Source organism: Ictalurus furcatus, chromosome 3, assembly GCF_023375685.1.
Source record: "Ictalurus furcatus strain D&B chromosome 3, Billie_1.0, whole genome shotgun sequence".
NCBI classification, from domain to species: Eukaryota; Metazoa; Chordata; class Actinopteri; order Siluriformes; family Ictaluridae; genus Ictalurus; species Ictalurus furcatus.
This window is the reverse complement of record NC_071257.1, coordinates 13,649,194-13,665,064: the sequence shown is the minus strand read 5'-3', so window position 1 is coordinate 13,665,064 and position 15,871 is coordinate 13,649,194. Positions and strand designations below refer to the sequence as shown.

General features: G+C 41.4%; 1 protein-coding gene across 11 annotated transcripts in view; it reads left to right on the top strand.

The window, feature by feature from the left end:
- The window catches only part of cep170aa (centrosomal protein 170Aa), a 58,444-nt gene that overhangs the window by 32,072 nt on the left and 10,501 nt on the right, over window positions 1–15,871 (top strand). For 10 of the 11 annotated variants that reach the window (XM_053620848.1, XM_053620847.1, XM_053620844.1 and 7 more), the window contains 5 exons: window positions 2,058–2,522; window positions 6,535–7,025; window positions 8,925–9,014; window positions 10,815–10,950; window positions 13,072–14,541. In XM_053620848.1, the coding sequence (XP_053476823.1) occupies window positions 2,058–2,522; window positions 6,535–7,025; window positions 8,925–9,014; window positions 10,815–10,950; window positions 13,072–14,541 (2,652 nt within the window). The remainder of the gene's footprint in view (window positions 1–2,057; window positions 2,523–6,534; window positions 7,026–8,924; window positions 9,015–10,814; window positions 10,951–13,071; window positions 14,542–15,871) is intronic. The other variant, XM_053620841.1, reaches the window with a different exon arrangement.

Sequence of the window (15,871 nt, the reverse complement as noted above, 5' to 3'; positions counted from 1 at the left end):
ATCGGTATATCGCAAAGGATAAGATATCGCCCATCCCTAATAGTCACTTGATCTAGATCTAGAATTCTGCACGCTCTAAATCATACACAGACATAAATAGTGCGTTATAATAAATAACGAGTATAATGAGTTATAATAAATACAGTGGTGCTTGAAAGTTTGTGAATTTTCTACATTTCTGCATAAATATGACCTAAAACATTATCAGATTTTCACACAAGCTGTAAAAGTAGATAAAGAGAACCCAATTAAACAAATGAGATAAAAATATTATACTTGGTCATTTATTTATTGGGTAAAATTATCCAAAATTACATATCTGTGAGTGGCAAAAGTTTGTGAACCTTCGCTTTCAGTATCTGGTGTGACCCGCTTGTGCAGCAATAACTGTAACTAAATGTTTCCGGTAACTGTTGATCAGTCCTGTACATCGGCTTGGAGGAATTTTAGCCCATTCTTCAGTACAGATCAGCTTCAACTCTGGGATGTTGGTGGGTTTCCTCACATGAACTGCTTGCTTCAGGTCCTTCCACAACATTTCTATTGGATTAAGGTCAGGACTTTGACTTGGCCATTCCAAAACATTAATTTTATTCGTCTTTAAGCATTCTTTTGTAGAACGACTTGTGTGTTTAGGGTCATTGTCTTGCTGCATGACACATTTTCTCTTGAGATTCAGATCATGATCATATGTCCTGAGATTTTCTTGTAGAATTTGCTGGTATAATTCAGAATTCATTGTTCAAGCTGTCTTGGCCCAGATGCAGCAAAACAAGCCAAAATGTGATACTACCACCAGCATGTTTCACAGCTGGTATAAGGTTCTTATGCTGGAATGCATTGTTTTCCTTTCACCATCCATCCATCCATCCATCTTCTACCGCTTACTCCTTTTCAGGGTCACGGGGAACCTGGAGCCTATCCCAGGGAGCATCGTGCACTAGGCGGGGTACACCCTGGACAGGGTGCCAGTGTTTTCCTTTCACTTATTGTTTAAATTAAAAAGTTCTACTTAAGTCTCAAAATAAAAAACATTTTTCCAACAGCCTTCTGGCTTGTCCCCGTGGCCTTTAGTAAACTGCAGATGGGCAGCAATGTTCTTTTTGGAGAGCAGTGGCTTTCTCCCGTGCACACCATTGTTGTTCAATGTTCTCCTGATGGTGGACTCATGAACAGGAACATCAGCCAATGGGAGAGAGGCCTTTAGTTGCTAAACAGTTCCCCTGGATTCCTTTGTGACCTTGTGGACTATTACATGTCTTGCTCTTGGAGTGATTTTTGTTGGTTTAACACTCCCGTGGAGGGTAAGAATGGTCTTGAAATTCCTCAATTTGTACACAGTCTGTCTGACTGTGGATTTGAGTCCAAACTCTTTAGAGATGGTTTTGTAACCCTTTCTAACCTGATGAGCATCAACAACTCTTTTTCTGATGTCCTCAGAACTTTGTTCATGCCATCTTACACTTCCACAAACGTGCTGTGAAGATCAGACTTTCACAGATCCCTGTTCTTTAAATAAAACAGGATGCTCACTCACACCTGTTACTATGGTTACAGTCGTTTATAGGCAGTGTATTAATTTAGAACGGAGATTAAACTGATTGGAACTACCTGTGCATTCAACGGTTTTAACGCACACCTTCCAGCCAATCAGAATCAAGTATTCAGACAGACCATGGTATAAGTGTTATTATTAGTGAGTATCAAACTGTAAGGAGTGAATTTCGCATGAAGTACACAAGCCATTTGAATTGTATAATCAGTAAGTAAATGACTTGTCACATTTCCACAATTTGCTGCAAGGCAGTTATCAACAAATTAAGTTACATAATGATTAATACTAGCATTTCTAAACTGACTGTCATTCGCTGTGTCATGTCAAATGCACTAAATTGAATTATGACTGCACACTCACAGAATGGTTTTTGTTAAGCGTATCCCTCAGACACTTATCCAAATGAATGGTCCAGTGATTAAAGCTGACCTTGTTGATTTTTCTGCACGAGCTCATAACCCCTGACGCTAATCTCTAGTGTCCCCCTTTCTGTGCCTCACAGACACCAAGGAGACCAAGCGGACAGAGAAAGCTAAAGAGAATGGTGTAAGCGCCACAGGCCCTGAGCCCAGCTACTTTGAGATCCCAAGTAAAGACGGCCAGATGGCAGAGGACAGTATCCACGAGGTCCCAACCAAGGACACGGAGAGCAGCGCAGCAGCAGCAGCAGCAGCAGCAGCAGCAGCAGCAAAAGCTGCCCAAGCTAACACCTCCTTTACCATTGAGTTTGATAACACCTCTCCAGGCAAGGTGACCATTAAGGATCATGTGTCACGTCCAAGATCTAAAAAATCTCAGCCAGGGAGTAAAGAGCTCAGCAGCCTGCAGGCAGCCATAATGGCCTCAGAGAGCAAAGTGGCCGACTGGCTGGCACACAACAATCCTCCCATGGTGAGGCGTGAGTCCACAGAGGAAGATAGCAAAAGCATTAAGAGTGATGTACCTGTCCATCTCAAGAGGCTGAAAGGTGAGGAGCACCATATTTTTAAATATATTGATTTAATAATGAATGTTTTGTGTTTTTGTATTGATGTTCTGTTCAAGTCAAAGTGATGCATTTCAATTTCTACAGTCGGTGCCCACAAACCAATTTTTATATGTAAACATTTTCTGATGGAAAAATACATTTCTTTTACAAATCCATTTCAATCATGGCCATTTATTATAGGATCCTATATCCGATATGTTTTCTCCAACGTCCAATCCACTGGGTATCGGATCAGAGCCATCTCTAGTTGATACCCAATACTGATCTGACAAGTTATGTAAAGCAATAAAAGCATGACAGTGACAAGACGCTTGGTGTCCTATTTTCACATACAGGATCTAGATTGCATCGTCAACATGTTGATTCCCAGCATAAAATACATAAAGGGATTAGACTAGAAAATAGGTCCAATCTGATCTGATAACAATTTTAGTTCAGTCCAGAGTTGCATGAGGTATCAAAGGTTTGATCATTTTTTCAGTGAATAATTTGATTCCATGACTTTCAATGCTTTTGTGGCTGTATTTTAAATACCCCAGACTAATCTGACCATGTATTCGGTATCAAATCAAATTGAACATGCTTATTTAACTCGAATGGGCGAGACGATCAAGCGGCAGGTGCATTTCTACGGCAAAACAGTACACTTTCACAACTTGTGGAGTAGATGGAGTGAGAGCTGGGCATATTTTACCTCCCCTGCAAACGTGTTAAAAATAAAATACATGTGAATATTTTGTGTTGAGTCCAATGATGTCAAATGACGTGTCTCTAATGTTTTGCCATAGTGTTGTTATACAGTACAGAGACACACATGACACTGCACCTGAAATGTATATATGTAACTACAGTATACTTTGCTTGTACAGCTGATGGTGGATTTTTGTAAAAGTGTCATGTTTCTCTGGAAACATTCTGTACTACACTGTAGTGTGTAGTGTAACAACCTGGACATGAGTTTAATGGGGATTTATGTACAGTATAATCACCCATAAGCACCCATAATATTGGTATATTATATAAATAATATATAAATAGTGATTATTAGCTAATAAATTATACACAAAAAGCAGAGATTGCATAAGTGCTCACAAGTGTTGCTGTTAAACCCCTAAAATAGTTCATCTTCAATATCCTAGTCAGGGTTGTGAATTCTGAGCTCATCCCAGGAACACAGTGGAGAGAATAAATCCTGGATGGGATGCTAATCTGTTACAGCACACCATGCACACATACTAGGGGTGTAATAATACAAAATTCAAATTCAATACAATATGATATGCTGGTGTCTTGATATATATATATATATATATATATATATATATATATATATATATATATATATATATATATATATATATATATATAAAAATTGATACAGCTAAAATGAGCATTGTCTGGATATGTGTTTTAGGTTTCTTATTTTTAATTCATTCACCATTATTCGATAATTAAAAAATGCTGTGCATTAGACTGTAACTAAATTAAACATGACAAGTAAACATTAGTGCTCTGGCCAAGCTTTCACTGGTCTGATGTTCAGGGCTCTGTAGCCCTGTATGTTTTTGAACCCTGTGTTCGTCCCGGTGATTTCACAGAAGAGTGCTGGGTCGGACATGTTTGTGGTATTAGCAATGGTGTATTCTATGTATATTTGGTGGATTCAGCAAACTGTAAACTTGATTCCATTGTAATTTCCGATTTTTTAAATAAATAGCATGGATTAATATAGTTTTGCTATATTGATTAGTAAAGGACTGAAGGACAGACTTAAAAAGTGTTTACACTTTGTGCACCTTTACAGTTTTTCAACTTTACTTTTGCTATCTTATAGTTGATCGGTTACATCTGACCGAATCTGAACGCCAACCCCTTGCTGTCCTTGGAATAGAGACCTGCTTTATATGCTCACCATGTGCTGAAGTATTTGGGTTGTGATGTTTGGAATGGAGTGTGTTGCCTTGTTCTTGGAGCCTGTTTAACAAAGACAAGAAATATCACAAACAGAGAAGAGTGACTTGTGAAATTGTGCCGTGCTTTTATTTTAGCCTCAGTCAGACCCTTAAATTAAGCTCTTTTGTCAAATCAACACAATTCTGACAGTGTTTAACGTCTAAGTGAATATTCAGCACAGTGAAAGAATGCATTTTAATGTTGCACACATTTACTGGTGGGCGCACGGTGGTTTAGTGGTTCGCCTCACGCCTCCAGGGTTCAATATCCACCACTGCCGTGTGTGTGTGTGGACTTTGCATGTTCTCCCCGTGCTGTGGGGGTTTCCTCCGGGTACTCCGGTTTCCTCCCCCAGTCCAAAGACATGCATGGTAGGCCGATTGGCCTGTCCACAGTGTCCGTAGTGTATGAATGGGTGTGTGTGTGGTGATGGATTTTCACACCATCCAGGGTGTCACCTGCCTTGTGCCCCATGCTCCCTGGGATAAACTTCAGGTTCCCCCACGACCATGAAGGACAAGCGGTATAGAAGATGGATGGATGGATGGATGGATGGATGGTCATATCTACTGGTGTCTGTGTGACGTTTGTAGACTTCTGTCAATATTCCATTAAAAGAGTAAGCATACTTTGATTGGTGATTTATTGCTTAGTTTCCTGGATTGTGAAAAAATGAAAAATAAGATGTGTGATAAAGATGAGTAATGACTATGAGTGTGCTTGAGAGTTCTGCAATTGTTCCTGGAAAGATAAAATCATTATCACAGAATATATGACCCAGCACTTCTTAAACCAACTTCCCCTAACGCCTAGAGCTTAACACAGTCACTGACGCTTGCTTTAACCATGCATTTTCGTACCTTTCCTTACCACAGGCATTCAGTTTATACAGATCATCCACTTCTGTGCTGTGATTAGTGTTCAGTCCATGCAGCATGCAAATTAATACATAAGAAGGAGTTTGGTGGGGGGAAATGGAGGATCTTTCTCCATTAGGATTGCACTTTCTCCTCTCATTCTACTCAAATGCTGCAGCCTTGTAAAAAAAAAATATATATATATATATAAACACTCTTTCATTTCAGCACAGTTGACTTTCGTAATAAAATGGGTGCTAATTTATGATGACCGTGTGCTTTTGGGGCTTGTGAAGTGCTGACAGAACAGATGTGAACAGAGACACGTGAGCTATGGTGCGCAGGTGATTGATTATGCGTGTCGGTCTCTGCAGTCAATCCGCTACGAGGCGTGGCTCAGTATCTTGGATCTCTGAAGTGGACCTTTTTCTTGTTGCAGATGTAGTTCAGTCTATACAATGCTCTCGCTCAGAATTTTAGCCTTCCTAAGGAGGTTGTTGATTCTTTGGATATGATTATTGGAGTGCCTGTACGTGGGAATACACTAGTGCATGATGAGAATCCTCTGTGCGGGGAGCTAAGAAGATCGTAGAGGACGTCTGAGACGAAAGACAACGACGTTAAGGTTCATGATCTCAGGTGGGTGCTTAAATAAAGAGGGCCCTGAATGAGATTGATGATCTTAGATCAGTTTTAGTGCAATTCTGATTGTTGCTTTGTGTGTGATCACATTTAGTTTGAAACAATGACTCATTTGGAGCCTGTGTGGTAATCTCTGCTGATTTAAAAGGCAGGCTATGTGGAACAGAAGAGCTCCTTTGTCATTAGACTGCTGCATGAGAGACCAGTGTTTAATGTAGGATGGCTCTCTCTGCCCGTCGACTCTCACTGCATAGTATAACCTGAACTGCTCGAGCTAATAAAAAGTCATCCTTCTGCTCTCCTCCTCCTTTATGTCTTCACCCTGCTTTTCTAGCTGTCACACTACCCTATCTCCTAGAACCTGAGGTACCAGCCTCATCCCTCCCACAATCAGGGGTCATGTTGTAGCCACAAGTCACTGGTTCACATTCTACTAAAATTCTGTGGGTTACATGTCAACGTCAATGTCTTGTAAGTAAATGTAGGTTGATCGGTCTAACATACAATAACCATGCAGGATTGTCATTCTCCCTTCACAGGCAGCAAGCACGAGGACGGCACCCAAAGCGACTCAGAGAATGGCCTTGGTCTGCGTTTTGGCAGCCGACGCCACGCTGCTCTGGAGGAGCGCTTAAAGGCAGCTGGCCTCACACGTGCCAAAGTCACTGGGGCAGAGGGCTCGGGCTCCTCCAGCCGCACCGCCTTCACCATTGAGTTCTTCGACGAGGAGAACCCACGCAAACGCCGCTCCTACTCCTTCTCCCAGACTGCACCACTTCTGGGAGCTATGGCAGGAGAGGGACTGTGTCCGGCACCACCCTCCCATCCTAAGGGCACTTCATCAGCACTGGCGACGGTGGCACCTACAGCAGCACGGTTGCTGCAGAAGAAAAGGTCAGAGGACAAGACGTCAGTTCCCGGAGATGAGACACAGAAGCAGGATGACGAGCAGAGCGACAAAGGCACCTACACCATCGAGCTAGAGAACCACAACCCTGAGGAGGAGGAGGCACGCCGCATGATTGATAAAGTAATTATTGATTTTTCATTTTGATTCAACATTCTACCCACCCCCGCCCTGTGTGCTTCAGGGGGTTTCATATGGGTACTCTGGTTTCCTCCCCCAGTCCAAAGACACGCATTGTAGGCTGATTGGCATTTCCAAATTATCCGTAGTGTGTGAATGTGTGTGCGAATGTGTCCTGCGATGGCTGTCCAGGGTGCCCCCTGCCTTGTGCCCCGAGGGATAGGCTCCAGGTTTCCCTGTGACCCTGTGTAGGATAAGCAGTATATAAAATGGATGGATACAATCAACATTCTAGATTTTAAATATTCAGGATCAATCTACAACCTGCATATGTTCTTAGGTTTGTCCCTCTGGGGCAGGGATCATCAGTTGCTGGACCACGGTCAGGACCCTGATCCAGCATTAGTATTTCGGCAGAATGAACGGAGTACTAAATCAAATACTGCAACAGAGCCAATAAACAAATGGAAAAAAAAAAAAAGATCCACAGTTCGACTCTAGTTTTCTGAATTTGAACCATCACGGATTTTGCAACCGTTCCTATGTTTATCCAATTACATACATTACAATTTTATGTCAATTACTTAGCCAGAGATTATCTACTAATGTCTCTAACATTAGCTCTGAAAGATTTTCCCTCTCTGGTCTTATTAGCAAACCAAAAACATGACTTAATTACATATATTTTTTAATTGACAAAGATAACAATGTTTAAAGAAGTATGCGTTCATACAGTGTATGGCACAAGTCAAAAGTATTAACATGAAAAGTGCCAATGCGAAACAAAACATAACCATTTCAAAATGTCTGATTTATAGCCATACACTAATCGCTAATGTTTAAACATTAAAAAGTATCTGTTGTTGCTTTTCAGTCATGCTATTTACTCGTCCAGATCTTCATAAACAAGGAATTTTATGCAGTGTTGGATTTTTTGTTGAATATCCCTGCCCTGGGGGAATCCTTGAAGGGTCTATGAGAGTTTTCATATCTGTAATGTTTTATGTGTCTTTCTACAAATGGAAGGTGACAATGTGTAAACGCACATGTGGAGGTAGTCACTGTCACAACGCCTCTATTGAAAGTCACTTCTGAATCATTAAAAGCCAAATGAACCGATCTCTCACTGTGCCACAGTGCAGCCCTTGTACACTTGGTATACATTGTGATGATTGTGTAAAAGCTTTCAGGATGGGTTAATAGGCAATTCTCAGGCAGTTTATGAAGGTATGATGTTGATGAGAGTACAGCTCAAGAGATCAAGATCAAGGCAAGTTGCCCTTCTCTTCTTCCCATGATCCTTTACGATCTTACTGAAGTGCCATGTGTATTGTGTGTTGTCCCTGGAGCTCTGTTTGCACAGCAAGTGTTTCTGTGAATCTATATCTAATGTGTTAGTAATGCTTTTCTGTAGCTAACCGTGCAGTTCTTCCATTATTCGATTTACCTTAAGGGAGCTATTAAGCCCTCGACTTGACTGCAGTAACTACATGCTATTCTTATAGTGGCAAATTTAATTTATAACAGAAAAAAAAACCTCAGCACAATACTCAAATCAAGAAGTTAAATTGTCCCTTCAGGGCTTTCCCTGTTGAAAAATAAAAAATGTGTAAATGAATGGTTTTAAATAAATTGTATATAAATGTTGTTAACGTTATCAAGAGTCTTTTATTCGGTTTTTGAGGTGAGCAATTTTACTAATTAACACCCACTTTTTCTTACCTCAGATGTTTCGGGACTTTTTATCACACTGTTGCTATGGAATCAAGGCTTCGGGACATGCGCTGTGCAGTCGCTCTGTTTTGAACCATATGTTTCCCCACTCAGGTGTCAGTGTCTCATGGCTTTGTACAGAGTGAAGGAGCCCTTGTTCCTCATGCTCTTCTGTCCTCTATTGTGTAGGTGTTCGGGGTGGAGAACCCTAAGGATCCTGGTTGCCCAGTGCAACAGAAAACTAAGGACAGTAAGAAGGCCAGCAGCACTAAAGCTGAGGTAATTCTCAAATCCTGGGTGTGACACACTAATTATTTATAGTGTGGCTGTGCACCACACGCTCACTTGGCCTGTTGTTTTTTTGGGTTGTTTTTTTTCTTCAGTTGGGTGTTTAGAGCAGGGCTGCATTGATTAGTATAAACAGCGATTATAATTTTTTATTATTATTATTATTTATTCTCAGTAATAACATTTTGTTAAACTGCACTTCTCAAACAAAATCTGTTTCTCAAACAAGTTTATGCAAACCCATGTTCTGCACAAGTTTGAATTGCCATTACCATTAGAAGATCTTCATCATATAATCTGACATGGAGAACGTTACACACGGTCTGTTATAGAATTCAGACAAGATTTTATTGGGATCGTTATTTTTTGCACAGTGCAAAAATGTAATAAAATTATTAATCGAGTGGAGATTAGATCTTAAGGGTTTAACACAGTAAAGTGACATTTAAGAGACAATTTTCAACCTATGTGTGTTTGTACTACAAATTGGGAGGGGGGGGGGGGTTGGACACCATTCAGCTAACATTAATGATATGATTGATGTATTAACCTCCTCAAAACAGTGAACTGTATAGTCAAAAGTTTTAACAAGCGAATCTGTCTGTGTATTGATTAAAACTAGTATATACTGTACAGGATAACTCAATTAAAAGTAAGTACACTCTACTTTGCTTACTGTTGGTGCTATGAGCAGCTTTGTTGATTTGATATCACATGTTGAACTCGGGGTTGAGTAGGAATTCCTAGTTGAGAGGGTTTTCTTTGGCCAAGTTATGTGCCTTAGTTGAGTGCCACAAACAGGGTATTGATATTATTTAGCATACTTTATATGTTTGTTTGTTTTTTATATCTAATTTCCTGCATGCTAAAAGATCTCTGGACCCTATTGTATGTGCAGGGTTCTGTTAAAATTTATTATCATTTTAAATTCAGTGAAGAAACCATAGTGAATAATTAATATGGTTCTTAGAGGAAAGCTAGGCTGTTTCAAATTAGCTAGGCATACTACAGTGCCTTTATTCTATGTCAAACAATCCCGTATTCAACCATTTTTTGGTTAAACAGAGTAGGCCGCTCACTCACTGACCCAGTTAAGAGGAAAAAGCAGGAACACTGCTCCCTTCCCCTCAAGGCACATACACATGGCCAAGAATAATGGAGCCATGCAGTCAACATACCCCACCATTCTAGTGGCATTGTGTTTAAAGACAATAGACACTAGATCACAGCACCTAATCCCAGTTCTAGAGAGCCAGAGTTCAACACAGTTTGATGAATTCCCTGCTCTAAAACTCATAATTAACTTGTTAGTTGAATCACCAAACTGTGCAGGACTGAACCACGCAGGGTCTGAGTTGAATGATGATTGAAAATGTACTCTTACATGCTTACCAATAAGTATTTTAGCTTAAAAATATATACAGAGGCCACACAAAATTAGATACGAGTTTAAAATTTGAAATGTTCTGAATTGGTCTGAAATGGAGGTGGATTACCATGCGATACAGAATAAATAATGGAAAGAGGCTAACTAATGTTAGAGGGATCGTCCATTAAGCCTCTTGCCATAATATTCAAATATTAACTTATAGCTAATTAATAAATCATCAAGTAGAGTTTATTGTAATATCGTCCATGTACATGTATACACTGGAACATTTTAGTACACAGGAGAGTACTCTGGACACTGCACTACACAGGACACATCAAGAGGAATAACATGTTTTGGGCTTTTGATGTGAATCAATAGCAGGGATGTACTGATTGAATACACATGTACTTTATTTTTAGGGCCTTTTGGAGGAATCAGTTGCGGTTGGCAGTCCACACTGGGTTTCCCAGTGGGCCACTTTAGCTGCTAATCACACAAGAACTGATCCTGAAGGATCCGGAGCAGAACCCACACACTTTGTCCATCAAGAGCGAGGTATATGTCTCTATCTCACTAGATACACAACAATGTCCTGATGTATTTTGAATTATTGGTCAATTCCATATTATTAATAGAAACACAGGCACCAGCAGTCAAGGCTCGAAACAGAATTTTATATATTATATTATATTATATTATATATTATAATTATATATATATTTACTTTTTTTTTTGATGAAGAGAACCAGAGATGCCAAGATCTATAGTTTAGCCATAGCAGTTTAGATTTGTGTTACAGTGATACAAGAGCTACCAAAAAAACTATGGTTTTGTCCTTTCTCAGCTAAAGCAATGGTCAGACCAAACACAAATAAAATAAAACCCAGCAAACAAAAAAAGCCAGTTCACTGAAGGGGAAAAGGCATATGGACGTGAAAGATGCACATTTGCTTCTGGTAGTGGTTTCTTGTGCTTAGTGCCTACTTTATACACAGTGGTGCTTGCAAGTTTGTGAGCCTTTTAGAATTTTCTAGATATCTGCATAAATATGACCTAAAACATCATCATATTTTCACACAAGTACTAAAAGTAGACAAAGAGAACCCAATTAAACAAAGAGACAAAAACATTATATGATCCAATGATCCAATATTACATATCTGTGAGTGTCAAAAGTATGTGAACCTCTGGGATTAGCAGGTAATTTGAAGGTGATTTAGGTCAATGGGATGACAATCAGGTGCAAGTGAGCATCCTATTGTATTTAAAGAACAGGGATCTGTCAAAGTTTGATCAAAGTCTTAACACATGTTTGTGGAAATGTATCATGGTACGAACAAAGTAGATTTCTGAGGACCCCACAAAAGAGTTGTTGATGCTCATGAGGCTGGAAAAGTTTACAAAACCATCTCTTAAAGGGTTTGGACTCCAATCCACAGTCAGACAGATTGTGTACAAATGGAGGAAATTCAAGACCGTTGTTTCTCTCCCCAGAAGTGGTCGACCAACAAAGATCACTCGAGAGCAAGACATATAATAGTCCCCAAGGTAACAAAGGAATCCAGGGTAACTTCTAAGCAACTAAAGGCCTCTCTAACATTGGCTAATGTTAATGTTCATGACTCCACCATCAGGAGAACACTGAGCCACAATGGTGTTCATGGCAGGGTTGCAAGGAGAAAGCCACTGCTCTCCAAAAAGAACATTGCTGCCCTTCTGCAATTTGCTAAAGATCATGTGGACAAGCGAGAATTTTATTGGAAAAATATTTTGTGGATTGATGAGAGCAAAATTGAATTTTTGGTTTAAATGAAAAGAGTTGTGTTTGGAGAAAGGAAAACACTGCATTCCAGCATAAGAATCTTATACCATCTGTGAAACATGGTGGTAGTACAGTAGTATCATGGATTGGGCTTGTTTTGCTGCATCTAGGCCAGGACGGCTTGAACAATGAATGCTGAATTATGCCAGTGAATTCTAAAGGAAAATGTCAGGATATCTGTCCGTGAACTGAATCTCAAGAGAAAGTGGGTCATGCAGCAAGACAACGACCCTTAACACACAAGTCGTTCTACCAAAGAATGGTTAAAGAAGAATAAAGTTAATGTTTTGGAATGTTCAAGTCAAAGTCCTGACCTTAATCCAAAAGAAATGTTGTGGAAGGACCTGAAGCAAGCAGTTCATATGAGGAAACCCACCAACATCCCAGAGTTGAAGTTGTTCTGTACTGAGGAATGGGCTAAAATTCCTCCAAGCCAATATGCAGGACTGATCAACAGTTACCGGAAATGTTCACTATCAGATTCAGACACTGATGCATGCACAGATAAAGAGGTATTTCTCTGTGATAGAGAAACGCACCTGCACAGGTAGTCAGAACAGCCTAAAACATTTTTTTCATGTTATTGGAGCCATAGATCAGACATTATTTGTGCCATTTTTGTGAGATTTTAACAGACATTTCAAATCTGTGGGGGAACAAATTTGCTAGCTAGCAACCATTATCAAATGCAATAAAAGTCAAATTTCTGCCATATTTAGACAGGCTAATGTTGTGGTACATAAACACAGCACCTCCCTGTTGGGAAAGTGTAATAATTTCCTGATGACTCAGCAATATTAATGTATCACTACCATCTTCAAATCCATAAGCATGTCATAATATTTGTTTTTCAGAAGCTGATGCATTTGAGTCAGGTGTGTCTTTGAGGAGCACCGGCTCTGCAACCTCCAGCCAGGCAGAACGGAAGAGGAGGACACTGCCACAGCTCCCCACTGAGGAGAAGAGCAGGTTGGGGAAGTCCATCTCCACCACAGGACTACGCTCTGAGATTGGCGAGAAACAGGACACCGAACTCCAAGAAAAACAGCACAAAGGAGATGGTGAATGTGTTTCCACTCTCAACAAGAAGGACACTACATGTGCGAAGACTAACCAAGTACAGACAGCCTCTTCCAAGCCTCCTGTACCTCCTGTTGGAGGTGTAGAGAAGCAGGGTGAGGAATCTCGCAGGAGGCGTGCTGAGGACAGGAGCAAAGGGAGTGATAGCGAGCGGAGCGGGAAGCCCCTAGTGCGTCAAGGCAGCTTTACTATCGACAAGCCAAGTGCCAATGTTCCACTTGAGCTTATCCCACGCATCAACCAACGGCAGTCTGGGGGCCGAGAGCGCAGTGACTCAGCTGGCAGCATGGACACGGCCACCCTACTCAAGGACACCGAGGCTGTTATGGCCTTTCTAGAGGCCAAGCTGCGGGATGAGAAAAAGCTGGACCCATCGCCACTCCCTGGCTACCCTCCAGGACGCTGTTTTTCCCCAGAGTTGGATGCTGACACAATTAAAGCAGCAGGCCGCACTGAAGTGCCACAGAAGCGCCGTTCTCTCAGCAGTCTGCACAGAGAGAAAAGCAACATGAGCTCAGCTGGAAAGAGCACTAATGCACGGGAGCGACTGGAGAGGAAAGCCAAGCCCAAGGCCTCAGATGGGCGCCTGGATACTCGTCACTCTGCCCATACAAGTCAGAGGGCCCGCCAGCCCTCCATGGACCTGACAGATGATGAGCAGACATCCTCGTTGCCCATTTCTGACATACTCTCTGATGACCAGGAGAATGGGCGTAACCCTTTCACCTTCACTGATGACTTGCTGCACTCCAAACTGGATTCATCTAAAGTTGCTAGAGCCGGTAAATCCAGCAGGACACCCCAGGCCAGCACTGCCACTATGGGCAAGCCTCAGTTGCCTCAGCCTCGGCCCACAAGAGCATCTCTTCTGAGACGTGCTCGACTTGGAGACACATCTGACACAGACCTGGCAGATGCGGACCGGGTGTCAGTTGCATCCGAAGTGTCCACAACCAGTTCCACATCTAGGCCACCATCAGGCAGGAAAGCACCATCTCGCATCGACATGCTGGCGCAGCCCCGACGCACCAGGCTTGGGTCCATGTCAGCGCGCAGCGACTCTGAAGCCACAGTGTCCCGCAGCACTACATCAAGGATATCATCTGAGACAGCTCTGAGATTGGGATTGCGCCCCACCAACCCAGCAGACAGCAAGCTGAACCCACGCCTTCGGGCAAACAGCGTCTCCAAGCTGACAGACACTAAATCCAAGACCGCATCATCCATCTCCAGTGCTCCAGCAGGTGAGTTCACATTACTCCTTACCTTACATGGTATGGAATTAACTATTTTCACAATGGAAATGAATTATGTATAACCACACTATCCTAATTGGCCATAAAAGCATAAAAAGGACTACAAGAATGATACAAGATTAACTTAGAATAAAAGAATTTGAGAACAAGCTTCTTGATACTTAATACTTGATATAACATCAAGCAATTTCTTCATTCCTTGCTTCTTCTGCTTGGCTCAGTACAATGAATTTTGCTTAACAGTCCACAGCTAAAATGTACAACCTAGTCACCAACTAGTTACATAGCTGTGGTGTTTAGCTTTTCTCTTCACCATAGTTACCTCCAAACCACTTCACTTCAGTAACTTTGGTTACCTCCAAACACTAGCATAAGTGGCAAAAATTACTCCAATTATGATTGGCCTTCCCAGGTTTAAATTACGAATATCTAGTCCTGTTATATTAAGTGTTGTAAACCTTCAGGTTATTGTAAAATGTACCAAAGTGGCCACTGGATACATGTACAGACAGCCACTCAACCACAACAGGAGTCAGTGGAGCATATCAAGAGATTGAGCATTTAGGTTTTTGTGTCAAGACTGTCACTAGTGTTTTAAACGCCATTCATGTATACAGAGTTACCCCTGTATTCGACTTTATTTAGACCTTATGTCAAGAGAGATTAGACATGTTTTCATTTGCCTGGCCCATTTCCCTAGGAGAAGCATTTCCTTCAGGTGGTGTCTCAGGTTTCTGGGCTTAATGGCATCAACTACTGACTTTGGTTGCCTTCTCTCAGTCTCACCCAGTCACAACGAACCACATGTGTGCTGGCAGTAAACATGCAGCTTTTCTGAAACAGGGTGTTCCATTGGAATGATCAGATGCGTATCTCAAGGGCAGATCAGTAAACAGGGTGTAGAGCTCGTGTCTGTGCTCAACCCAGATAAACGACCTTCCTTTCTGGTCAGACAGTTCTACAATTCCTTGCTTGAACTCCAAGGGATGGATATCTTCACCTCGACACATACATTGAAATCGCCAGGAAGCAGGTCTGACAAATTAAAATAAGGGCTTGTGAGGTCTACACAAGGGATGTACCCATACTGACACCCTACACACGTTACCTAGCAGTTTTCTTTCCCACAGACACTGACATTTCTTTCTCTGTAGGCCTGATTGTTGTTGTCTGTCCTCTGTTGTTGTCCCTGCATGCATATGTTATTCATAAAGAGCACGTTCACGCAGCGACGTCTCAACCAGATCTGGAGGATGACCTAGCAGACGAGGAGCCCATGGGTACTGTACCACCTCTGGGCTGCGTGTGCTTTTCATTT